Source organism: Tachyglossus aculeatus, chromosome 4 (assembly GCF_015852505.1).
Source record: "Tachyglossus aculeatus isolate mTacAcu1 chromosome 4, mTacAcu1.pri, whole genome shotgun sequence".
In the NCBI taxonomy this organism is placed as follows: Eukaryota; Metazoa; Chordata; class Mammalia; order Monotremata; family Tachyglossidae; genus Tachyglossus; species Tachyglossus aculeatus.
Window position 1 is genome coordinate 63,284,992 of NC_052069.1, and position 13,364 is coordinate 63,298,355.

At 44.4% G+C, this 13,364-nt stretch overlaps 1 protein-coding gene across 1 annotated transcript in view; it reads right to left on the reverse strand.

Moving 5' to 3' along the window:
- The window catches only part of NR5A2 (nuclear receptor subfamily 5 group A member 2), a 174,939-nt gene extending 168,332 nt beyond the window's left edge, over positions 1-6,607 (reverse strand). The window contains exon 1 of the mRNA XM_038745435.1: positions 6,524-6,607. Within this exon, the coding sequence (XP_038601363.1) occupies positions 6,524-6,587 (64 nt within the window). The 5' untranslated portion in view covers positions 6,588-6,607. The remainder of the gene's footprint in view (positions 1-6,523) is intronic.
- Between the last annotated feature and the right edge of the window lie 6,757 nt (positions 6,608-13,364).

A 13,364-nucleotide genomic window follows, 5' to 3' on the forward strand; every position in this document is an offset into this window, starting at 1 on the left:
TCAGAAACATTTGGCTTTGGCCTTTGATGGGGGAAGGCTCCCAGTTGCGCTCCACCAACTTCTAGCAGGCTGGGGGCAGCCCACCAGGTCCCTGGCCAGCCTTGATGTCCCTCCTGGCCTGCGCTGCCTTTTCCATGGGGAACCGTGGCAGTTTCTCCTGCGGTACAGACCCGTAGGCTGCGAGAGAAGCGGGAACGTGCTTGGAACTGATCGTTCGGGGCTGCAGACATTGGCTGCTTAAAAAAAAAAAATGCTCTTGAGCTTTTTTGGTTTTGACTAGAACGTCTGGCCCCCTTCTTCCTCTGCCTCCATCTCCTCCAGCAACCACACTCTGTTTATTCTTCAAAACTTTTTGTTTTCTTTATTTAAACTACAACTCTTCTTTAATGACTCCTTTGCTGTCATACACAAGTCATCACTTTCCTAGTCTCTCCCCTCTCTCGTTTTGCCTTTTCCTCTTTCACCTAAATTCTTTTCTGTCGTCGTCCTCTTCCACCTCCTTCTTTTCTTCCTTTTTTTAAATGGTAATTTGTTGAGCACTTATTATAAGACAGGCACTGTACTAACCACTGGGGTAGATGAAAGCTAATCAGGTCCTATGTCCCAAAGTCTTAATCCCCATTTTACAGATGAGGCAACTGAGGCACAGAGTAGTGAAGTGTCTTGTCCGAGGTCACAGAGCAGATAAGCTGAGAAGCTGAGAAGCAGTGTGGCTCAGTGGAAAGAGCACGGGCTTTGGAGTCAGAGGTCATGGATTTAAATCCCAGCTCCGCCAATTGTCAGCTGTGTGACTTTGGGCAAGTCACTTAACTTCTCTGTGCTTCAGTTTCTTCATCTGTAAAATGGGGATTAAGACTGTAAGCCCCCTGTGGGACAACCTGATCACCTTGTAACCTCCTCAGCGCTTAGAACAGTGCTTTGCACATAGTAAGCACTTAATAAATGCCATTATTATTATTATAAGCTGCAGAGCCGGGATCACCACCCAGATCCTTTTGACTCTCAGACGTGTTCTCTATCCACGAGACCATGCTGCTTCTCTTCTACTTCTTACTTTTTTCTGTTGTCCTCCTCCTCTTCCTCCACTTCTTCTTTCTTGACTTCTTTCTTCTCCCAGCAACTCTTCTCCCCCTCCTCCTCCCGGCCACCGAAGCCTCACGCTCTACAGCTTTGGAGCTCACCTGGGGAGATTCCCAGAGGCGCCTCTGCTCTCCCACGGCTCCCAGCCACGGAAGGGACCCCAACTCTCCCCTTTGGAGAGCCCAGGAAGCGCTCAAAACGCCAATGGGAGAGAAAGAACCGGCATTGTAGATGCAATTCAGGGAGAGGAATCGCACTCCTCGGTCCGGTCTCCTGGGTCCTCTCTACCCTCTCAGCCCTCAGGCCATTCTCACTGTCAGGCGGCATTGGATCCCCGCTCCCGGAGCTGCTCCCTGTGATGCGTGGTTAAAGCAAGCCATATCTGATTGAAGGTATCAGAGGGAAGTAAAAGCGGGGCTGTAATAATAATAATACTAATAATGATAATAATGGTATTTGTTAAGCGCTTACTATGCACCAAGCATTTTTCTAAGCTCTAGGGCAGATACTAAGCAATCAGGTTGTCCCACGTGAGGCTCACAGTCTTAATCTCCATTTTACAGATGAGGGAATTGAGGCACAGAGAAGTGAAGTGGCTTGCCCAAGGTCACACAGCAGACAATTGGCGGAGTCGGGATTAGAACCCATGACCTTCTGACTCCCAGGCACTTGCTCTATCCACTAGGCCATGCTGTTTCTGGATTAGAGGTAGGGATGGAGGGAAAAGGGGGGCAGAGGATGGAGGAGGAGGAGGAGGAAGAAGTTGAGAAGAAGGAGGAGGAGGAGGGAGGCCTCCTTCTGGCCCTCTCCCTTAGCAGCTCTGCCTGTGGTCAAGGCTGGATCCAAGCTGGAATCAAACCATATGACACGGAGGCTAAGGACAGGAGGAAGCCGTTCACGCTGCGATGCATTTCTTTCTCTGGAGTTCCTTGTACCAAGTCTCGCTCCAACCTCTCCTCTACCTTTGAGAAGCAGCGTGGCTCAGTGGAACGAGCCCGGTCTTGAGAGTCAGAGGTCATGGGTTCTAATCACAGCTCCGCCACTTGTCAGCTGTGTGACTTTGGGCAAGTCACTTCACTTCTCTGGGCCTCAGTTACCTCATCTGTAAAATGGGGTTTAAGACTGTGACCCCCCCCCCCCACGTGGGACAACCTGATTACCTTGTATTTCCCCCCAGCGCTTAGAACAGTGCTTGGCATTCATTCAATCGCATTTATTGAGCGCTCACTGTGTGCAGAGCACTGTACTAAGCGGTCAGGAAGCACAAGTTGGCAACATGCAGAGACGGTCCCTACCCAATGACGGGCTTACATAGTAAGTGCTTAACAACTACCATCATTACTATTATTATTATCCCATCTCCGCTCCCTTCTCCTTGCAGAGTGATTCCCTGTTGCCCGCAGGAGGCTGCTATTCCCTCCCGGCTCGTATATGGGACCTGCCGACGGGAACGGGGAAAGGGGATGAGGGCAGGTTTGTGCAGCTTTGCGCACAGCTGGTTGGGGAGGAGGACAGGTTTGCGCAGCTTTGCGCACAGCTGGTTGGCACATTAGGGGGTCCGTTCAGGAGCTGGGCCTTTCGGGGAGCGCAGACGTCTCAGGGATCCTCGGGTTTCGGTGGCATGAGCCGAGGAGCCGGGGATGCCCGGGTTCCTGAAACGTTGCACGGAAGCAGACCCGTGCATCCTGGAGCGCGGTTCTAGCTCAGCGCTTTGCACACAGGCCCAGCTCTCTGGATACGTTCCTGCTGCACTTTGTACACGTGCCCGCTCACACGGGGTTCATTCCCTGAACACTCCTCTCCCTGCACACGTACACGCGCACACAGGCCCCTCTCTCTGTTCTTGTATCACCCGGGCGCACAAAGAGTGTTTCCTTTTGCTCGCGACTGGGGTGGGAAGTTTTAGCCCCGGGCCAGGCCGGCTGCGTCGGGATCTGGGGATTTTGAAGCAGAAACTTTCTCCCAGGAACTAGCCAGAGCCATAGGGTTTAGGGGCATGGTGATGTTTCCTCCCTTCAAGGCCCTGCTGAGAGCTCACCTCCTCCAGGAGGCCTTCCCAGACTGAGCCCCTTCCTTCCTCTCCTCCTCGTCCCCCTCTCCATCCCCCCATCTTACCTCCTTCCCTTCCCCACAGCACCTGTATATATGTATATATGTTTGTACACATTTATTACTCTATTTATTTATTTATTTATTTATTTATTTTACTTGTACATATCTATTCTATTTATTTTATTTTGTTAGTATGTTTGGTTTTGTTCTCTGTCTCCCCCTTTTAGATTGTGAGCCCACTGTTGGGTAGGGACTGTCTCTATATGTTGCCAATTTGTACTTCCCAAGCGCTTAGTACAGTGCTCTGCACATAGTAAGCGCTCAATAAATATGATTGATGATGATGATGATGATGTTTCATCTTTCTCTCCGGTCTCGGTTTATTCTCGCGGGCCCAGGCTGGTTCGCTTTGGAATAGCTTGGTGCCCGCTTCCCAGGAAGGGCAGGATAGCCTCGGCTCAATCCGAGTCCTCCAAACTGTAAACTCACTCTGGGCAGGGAACGTGCCTACCAGCTCTGCTGCATTTTTATAATAATAATGGCATTTATTAAGCGCTTACTGTGTGCAAAGCATAATAATAATAATAATGGTTTTTGTTAAAAGCTTACTATGTGCAAAGCACTGTTCTAAGCGCTGGGCTATATCCAAGTTAATCATGTTGTCCCACATGGGGGTCCCAGTCTTAATCCCCATTTTACAGATGAGGTAACTGGGGCACAGAGAAGTTAAGTGATTAGCCCAAAGTCACACAGCTGACAAGTAGCGGAGGCGGGATTAGAACCCACTACATCTGACTCTCAAGCTCGGGCTCTTGCCACTGAGCCACGCTGCTCCCAAGCGCCTAGTACAGTGCTCTGCTCAGTGAGCGCTCAATAAATATGATTGATTGAGTCGGCGTTGGCTGGAGCCTCTCGGGTTCATCCCATAGTTGAGGCTGGGGTCAGTGGCTTGGAAAGGGAGGGGATTGGGAGTGACGAAGGGAGGAGAGGTGGGAAGTTCTAGGGGGAGGATAATTGGCGGTGGGAGACCCCCGCGCCTCCTCCACCCCGCCGTCTGGGATGTCCCTCCACTCGCCTCATTATTATTATTATTGTTGTTATTGCTATGGTATTTGTTAAGCGCTTACTATGTGCCAAGCGCTGTTCTAAGCCCTGGGGTAGATACAAGGTAATCAAGTTGGACACAGTCCCTGTCCCCCATGGGGCTCACAGTCCTAATCCCCATTTTCCACATGAGGTAACTGAGGTCCAGAGAAGCGAAGCGACTTGCACAAGGCCACACAGCAGACAAGTGGCGGAGTCGGGATTAGAACCCATGACCTTCTGACTCCAGGTCCTACACCCTGATGCTTCTCTGGAGAGGCAGGGGACAGCGCTGGTCGAGGTCCAGCCTGGGGACAAAGACTGCTCCGGAGCAAGTCTGCACGGGACTTGGACCAGGCTCAAGACAGGCCTGCAAGAGCGCAATTGTTTCCGGGGCTGTGTCCAGACCAAAAAAGAAGCGCTTCGTTCCCCCTTCTCCCCTTCCAGTCCCGAAGCCAGCCCCCCACCCATCCAGCTTCCCCCCAGAACATAACCGTCCGGATCCCCAAGTGGTCCCAGCATGATCCCCCAGGGAGGTCCCCGAGCCCCCACCCCCAGTTATGTCCCCCAACCCAGCCCCGATCCGGACTTTCCGGTGGCCCTGGGCCTCTCCACCCCACCAAGCCCCCGGCCCAGGGTTGGAGAGGACGGCTCTCTGGAATTCACTGGAAGGGAACTTTGCCGTGGGTTGAGCGATGTTTTCTCCAACGTTTCAAACACTGCTGGGCAAATCGATCTTTAAATTGGCCCTCCCTTTCTCCTCCATCTCCTCCCCCTCTCTCCCTCTTCTCTCCCTTCTCTATTCCCCCTTTCTCCCCGACCCTCCTAAAGGGGATTACTGATCCCATTCCTGGCCCCCTTTCACATGAGGATCCATGCCCACGCGTGCCTTTTCACACTCCCTTACACACACACACACAAAACACACACACACACGAGTCACGCACACAAGCACATATTTTTGTCATTCTACTGAGTTGCGTGAAGGCGAGCCGCGGTCAGCCGGTCCCTGGCTTCGGATGTGATGAACGAATGTGAGACAATTGCATGCCCCCACACCCAACTAAAAAAATCACAAAGCGTGCCAAGCCTGCTTTGCACCACGCTGGCATCTTTCTAGAGTTCTATCTCCAGGGCAATCTCGGCCCCAAAGGGCATCAAATGACCGTCGTGGTGCCCAGAGGGAGAGATTCCACCCCGGGGGCATGGGTTTGCCCTTCTTAAGGGAGAATTCTGCTTATGCTGTAATTTATCTCCGTGCTTATTTTACTTTCAGAATCTCCACTTTATCTTTATGGGTTCTTAGTGGCCTATGCATGCTCTCTCTGTTTCTTTTCCTTGACTGCAGCATATTTTTCTATTGATACGCTTTAGGAGTTTGGCTCGCCAAAATTTGAAGTCAGTGTATCCAGCCTATTACCATCTTCAGAAAGAATGGAAAGAGCACTTTTTGTTACAAATGAAAATCACAACTTATGACAACCCTAACAGGTGACTCCAAATTGAGGGAGATCTCAAGTATGAAGTTCACAAAACACAAAAGGTGGATCTACAATCATGATAGAGCAAATATTCAAATGCCAGAAGAAGGAAAGACAATTGCCTTCCAGTTTTATGGTAGTGTTGACCAAATTCGTTTTTGCTTGAAAATGTCAAAATTGAGACAGTTTCTAACTATGTTCCAAACTGTATATACCAGCATATTTGCAATTTATAACAGTCAATCAATCTATCAACAGTATTTTATTGAGTGCTTACTGCATTCAGAGCACTGTATTGAATGCCTGGGAAAATAAAATACAGTAGAGTTGATAGGTTCCCTGCCCACAGCTAATTGAATCCATAACAAACAGGAGAGCTGAAAAACAGTTTAGGACAGAACTTGGAAAATTCACAAACATGGCATCATTCAAAATAAATTTATGGATATTTTTAATTGGCTGAAGCTATAGGCCCAAATTATTGATCTGGGTCAAACCCATTTTTATTTACTGAGATGTCATAATCTCATGAATAAAATCATTACAAAAGCCAAAATAATGTATCATACCTTATGTCTTCTAACAGTTCAATGGTAGAAGAAAAGCCACATCTGCTCTGGGTATTAGTGTCATAATTCTAAAATATGGAAATATTCAACTCTTTGCCTCTTTAAACTATGAATAATGCATACAGACTAATATGCAAACTAAGAATTCTGCTCATTAAAAACAAAATGAAAAGCTATGATTTTCAATTTGAACAAGCCAAGGACAATCAAAATCATACACTACAGTAGCAATCTCAGAACAAGTAAAGTCTTACTTACCGATAGTTGTAAATCCATGTTTTATAGATTCCTGTACGTCGTTAGAATCAGAACTAGAAGACATTCTTAAGTACAATTATAGATTACCCTTGGGATTAAGGCATATAGCACTGAGTATAACAAAAGGTGCAGCTTGTCAAGTTTTCTGGCCTTGGAGCACAGACTACAGTAACCTTCAGTGAAAGTTAGCAAAAAGCAAAAAAAAAAAAATTATCCAAGAATTCAGAAAGTAACAAGCAAGTCTTTCACTGGACTCTGTACTTTTTCCAGCATTAGTGACCTGTTGTAAACCATGTATCCAGTTTCATGATGGTCTCTAATCAGAAGAATTGCAACTTGTGATAGGCTTGGGGTGATCACATGGCACCGTGCAGGTTGATAAGAGGACCCTGTTATAAAGTGACAGCAAAAGAGATAAGAACTCTTTGCAGATAATGGCAGAGAAATGATTAACTCAGAAGTGGAGAGGTGCTATGCAGCACAGAGAGCGGAAAGTTGTAAAACTATGGGGTCAGAAGATTGTACCTAGTGGAGAAACATCCAACCCAAGTAGAGCTTATAAATTTAGGCTTGTGACATGCCCTCTTAATGTCATCACCACTGCACATTAAGGGGAACGTGCATGGCTGCTAAAGCACCTGCAGATGATAAACATAGCTGACATTCACTTCTCAAGTGATGAGTGATTCACACAACATCACAATGAGCAGCATGGGCTAGTTGAGGGCTATGACTTTTTTCAGTCAGACCAAACCTCTTTATTGCACCTATTCATTAGACGAGACTAATCTTAACTTGTTTGGATGATGCTCAATTGGTTAAGGGCCATCTATTTTTTCCCCCCAGTAAAGTAAGATCTTTAAAGAAAGGTTAAGTATTGATAACCTGAGAAAGAATACATGTGTATAACCTTTCACAGTCAAAGATGTTTTTCTAGGTTGCTTCCTTTGGAGAAAATCTTTGGCAATCCCTGTTGACCAGGTCCTACTGAGCAGGATTCTCTAAAGGGACAGGGCCAGCTGGCAAGGGTGTGGGGGGGAGAAGAGGTTTTAGTCACTTGTTTAATATCATTTGTTCAATGTAGATTTTAAAATCATAAAATCTCAACCTTAAAATAATAACTATCATCTTGTTATTTGTTAAGTGCCAGGCACTGTCTTAAGTGCTGGGGTAGATACAAGTGAATCAGATTGGAGATACAGTTCTTGTCACACATAGGGTTCCCAGTTTAAGTAAGAGGGTGAACAGGTATTTCATCCCCATTTTATAGATGAGACTGAGGCATAGGGAAATTAATTGAATAGTCCAAGGTCACACAAAAGACCCAAGGAAAAGCTGTGATTAGAACCCAGGTCCTTTTAGCTTCCAAGCCTGTGCTTTTCCCTCTAAGGCTGTAGCGGCTTCTCACCAAATACGACTATCATTATTAGAGAAAGCAGCAGACACATCATTTCTCAGTTTATGGTATGGTTAATACACTAGGTTTTTTTTTTTCCCAAGAAAAGATACAAATAAATAGTAAATTGTTCAGTGCAGAACTAGTCTTTTGGACTGGTGATCTGATAGGCCATTTATTCTTTGGAATCCGGGAGATCAGCCATCTTCAACATTTGAATATTTCCAAAAATCTTTCTAATGTTTTCCAAGCCTTTAGCATGAAACATTTCTTCAAGGGAGTTGTACCTGTTGAATTATCTAAGCTCTCTAGCTTAAGACTGTAGTTAAGTTTGACCAATACTTTTAGAATTTCTTTTAAAAAATGGTACGGAGAAACCTGTCTAGGAGACCACCAGCTTTAACCCAGATTTCAAATTGTAAACTGTCACTCAATCAATAATATTGACTGAGAGCCTACTGGGGGCAGAACACTGGGCTAAGCATGTGGGAGAGTACAACAGATGTCAAAAGCACAATTGCTACCCTTAAGGAAGTTACAATCTAATGGGAGAAACAGAAACATTTACAAATAGGAGGGAGGAGAAAACATGGATAGGTAGGTAAATAAGTGCTAAATAGAAGAGAATGTAAGTCTGTTATGTTTAGAAGTGCTCTGGGAGGTTGACAGTGTACAAATACTGAGGTGGTAGTGGGGAGAATATAACTTTGGGAGAAGGAAATTAATTAGGAAACACCTCCTAGAGGGGTTGTATTTTAGGAGGGTTTTGGAGAGAGCTCTGGTCTAGAGATCTTGGTGGGGAGGGAGTTCCAGACAAGGAAATGCTTCCTTCCTCCCACCCTCCTCCCTTCTCTTATCAGTCCTTCCCTCATCCTAGAATCTGTATGTGAAGGCTACCCGAATGAGAACCAAGGCAGGTACGTGCTGATCTCCATTATTCAGATACAGTAGTTAAACGGTGATGGGCAGAAATGGTGGGTGACCTGTAACAAATCAGAGACAAGCTGGGACTAGACATCTCACCTCCTGATTCTAGCATTTCCAAGACAGAGGTGTCTGGGAATTTTCTACCCAGCTCCCACCATCTGACCATCACAAAATTTCTTACTCTCTTTCCAGGAAATCAATGCAGACACTTATTCATATAACTCTAATTTCACCTGTCTTGCCGCCTACCCCTTTTCTCAAATCTTCTCTCTGGCCAGGACCTTCCTTGCTCATCATATCTGACAGATTACCACTGTCCCCATCTTCAAAGACCTACTAAAATCATAACTCCTCCAAGGAGCCTACCCTGACTAACCTTTCATTACCCAACTCTATTCGTCTCCTTTCTACATCACCCACGTAGGAACATATCCTTATACTCTACCATTTCTCCATCTGTAATTTGCTTTAATGTCCATCTCCTCCATTAGACCATAAGCTTCTAGAGGCAGGGATCACGTCTACCAGCTCTATTAAGCAGTAGCGTGGTTTAGTGGGTAGAGCACAGGCATGGTAGTCAGAAGGACCTGGGTTCTAATCCCGGCTCTGCTCCATGTCTGTTGTGTGACCTTGGGCAAATCACTTAACTTCTCTGTGCATCAGTTACCTCATCTATAAAATGGGTATTAAGACTGTGAGCCCCACGTGTGACAGGGACTGCATCCAACCTGATAACCCCATATCTGCCCGGAACAGTGCTTGGCACACAGTAAGCACGTAAGAAATACCATCATTTTTATTATCATTGTATGGTACTCTTTCAAGTAGATAGTACAGTGCTCTGCACACAGTGAACACTCAATCAATACCATCGATTGATTGATTAAGGGATCACCTAATCATTTCCCTCTTTAACTTTCCATCTCCTCTTTTCCTGGTTCTATTGCTGCAGGTTAACACCACCTGGCCTTTGTTTGAATTTTGTTTAAGTAGAATTTTTAAACACTTGAGTGATTGTACAAGAGTAAGGCATTAGATATTTCCTGACCAATTTAAAATCTACAAGAACAAAAACGAAATGTTGAACCAGACTGATACTGATAAAAATGAAAACAAGACAGGAAGAGCAAAATTGATCAAAATAAAGAGAGGAAAGTTGGAGGAAAAGGGCAATTTTGTTAGTTACATTTGAATATTAGTAAGAACTCTAAAATTCTCTTTGTAATTTACACGTTCTTCCTCTCTGAAGCAGTATACATTTCTGTTCCAGACCTTTGTAATTTACACGTTCTTCCTCTCTGAAGCAGTATACATTTCTGTTCCAGACCTATGTGACTCCAGGAACAAGACAAATATTGGAGTTTATTTGCCTTTTTATTCTGTTGGCAGGAACCTTTCCTCATGTCACCATATTCAGGACCCTGACTCTGTGGAAAGATTTCTTGTTCTAGGGAAATGGGTTAGTTGAAAAATTCCAAAATTTTCTGTTTCAAATGAGGCTGCTCATTTTATTTATACAGTGAATGATTCAAATCACTCCATCCTCTATTTCCAATGCATTTATTTGTACCCATCCTCGGCACTGATGTGAAACGTTTATTTGGTCTTCTCCATTCAATGATTTATTTTGACCACTTTAATTGCAAACATTTTTATACCTGTCTCCCATGTCAGAGTGTAAGCTCCTTTTGGAAATGGAATGTTTCACTTTATTCTGTACTACCCAAGTGCCTGAAAAAGAGGTCATATAATTTAATAACGTTATAAAAATAATTGCTTATATTCGCTTCCTTTTAATAAATAGTTAAGAAATCACACAATAAAGATTGTATTTTATGCTATATCATCTGCCCCTGATTATATTTAAAATTTAAAAGTTGGAGAAAAGCAACATCGCTATTCTGGGTAATGCTTATTAGTAACTTCCTTGACAACTTACTGTTGGGAGGAAAAAAAAATATTAATGAGTTACTCCACTTTTTTGAACCTTATCTGTCAGACTAGTTTAGTAGAAATAGGCACTTAACATTTGACTTTGTGAGAAAACAGCAGATTTTTGTGAAGGGAAGAGAATAACTTTCACATGTGATACAAGTAACAGGTGCTCTGAAAACCTCCGCAATGCTGTTGAGCAATTATTGTCTCTACGGGAGCAAAATGAAATAACACATTAAAAGCTCTAGGTTTAATATTTGTTTTCTTGAGCAAAACTCCAATACCTTGACCATTTTCTCTGGATCGATTTCATGAATTTCCACTATAGCAGTATGTGTTCTAGAATCCAACCCAACAGATATTCCCTTGTAAAATATGTCATTTTAAATCAGTCAATCCATGGTATTTACTGAGCATTTACTGTGTGCAGAACTCTGTACAAGGAGCTTGGGAGAGTACAAATCAATAGAGGCAGTAGACACATTCCCTACCCACAAGGAGCTTATAGGTTAGAGCGGGAGACAGACATTAATATAAATAACTTATGGATCGGTACATAAATGTTGGGGGACAGAGAAGACAACCCAGGAAGGAGAGGGAGTAGGGGAAAAGAGGGCTTAAACAGGGAGAGTTTTTGGGAGGAGATGTGATTTTAATAAGGCTTTGAAGGTGGGGAGAGTCATGGTCTGTTGGATTTGGAAGTAGAGGGAGTTCCAGATCAGAGAGGGAGCGTGAGGAAGGGGTTGTTGGTGACATATATGAGATCAAGCTACAGTGAATATGTTGGTGATGGAGGACCAAAGCATGAGGGCTGCATTGTTGTAGGAAATCAGTCAAGTAAGATAAGGAGGAAGTAAGGATGAAGCTAGCTCTCTTCCTCCCTTCAAAGCCCTACTGAGAGTTCACCTCCTCCAGGAGGCCTTCCCAGACTGAGCCCCCTTTTTCCTCTCCTCCTCCCCATCCCCCCGCCCTACCTCCTTCCCCTCCCCACAGCACCTGTATATATGTTTGTACAGATTTATTACTCTATTTTACTTGTACATATTTACTATTCTATTTATTTTGTTAATGATATGCATGTAGATTTATTTCTATTTATTCTGATGATGTGACACCTGTCCACATGTTTTGTTTTATTGTCTGTCTCCCCCTTCTAGACTGTGAGCCCGTTGTTATGTAGGGACTGTCTCTATATGTTGCCAACTTCTACTTCCCAAGCGCTTAGTACAGTGTTCTGCACACAGTAAGCACTCAATAAATATGACTGAATGAATGAATAAGGTAGGAGGCACTTTGTGTTAAGGAGTATCTACTTGATGTGGAGATGGATGGACAACAACTCAAGGTTCTTCATGAGTGGGGAGATGCGGACTGAACATTTTTTTAGAAAACTGATTTGGGCACAGAGTAAAAGGAGGTGATTTTTATGGTATTTGTTAAGCGCTTACTTTGTGTTAAACACTGTTCTAAGCGCTGGGGTAGGCACAAGTTAATTAGGTTGGACATAATACCTGTGGTTGGACACAATACCTGTGGTTGGACACAATACCTGTCCTGCATGGGGCTCACAGTATAAATAGGAGGGAGAACAGCTCTCCCCAGTTTACAGCGGAGGAAACTGAGACACAGAGAAATTGTGACTTGCCCAAGGTCACAGAGCAGGCAATTAGAACCCAGATCAGGCCTGTGCTCTCTCCACTAGGCCACAATGCTTCTCATGCAGTAGTTAAGGTGGGACCATGACAAGTGCTTGGATCAGTTCTGTAGCAGTTTGGATGGAGAGCAAAGGGTATATTTTAGCAACTTTAGTGATGTCATGACAGGATTTGGTAGCAAACTTGAATATGTGGGTTGAATGAGGGAGACGAGTCGAGGACAGTGCCAAGGTTCCAGGCTGGTAAAATAGGAATATATGTTTGTACATATTTTTTACTCTCTCTATATATTTATTTATTTTATTTGTACATATCTATTCTATTTATTTTATTTTGTTAGTATGTTTGGTTTTGTTCTCTGTCTCCCCCTTTTAGACTGTGAGCCCACTGTTGGGTAGGGACTGTCTCTATATGTTGTCAATTTGTACTTCCCAAGCACTTAGTACAGTGCTCTGCACATACTAAGCGCTCAATAAATACGATTGATGATGATGATGATAGGAAGGATAGTGGTGTTTACATTTATGGGAAAGACAGGAGGAGGACAGGGCTTGTGGGCAAAGATAAGGCATTCTGTTTAGTTTGAAATGTTGATGAGACATCCAGGTAGAAATTTCCTGAAGGAAGGAGGAAATCCAGACAGCATGGCTCAGTGGAAAGAGCATGGGCTTTGGAGTCAGAGGTCATGGGTTCAAATCCTGGCTCTGCCAATTGTCAGCTATGCGACTTTGGGCAAGTCACTTAACTTCTCTGTGCCTCAGTTACCTCACCTGTAAAATGGGGATTAAGACTGTGAGCCCCTTGTGGGACAAGCTGATCACCTTGTAACATTCCCAGAGCTTAGAACAGTGCTTTGCACATAGTAAGCACTTAGTAAATGCTATCATTATTATTAACTTCTCTGTGCCTCAGTTACCTCTACTGTAAA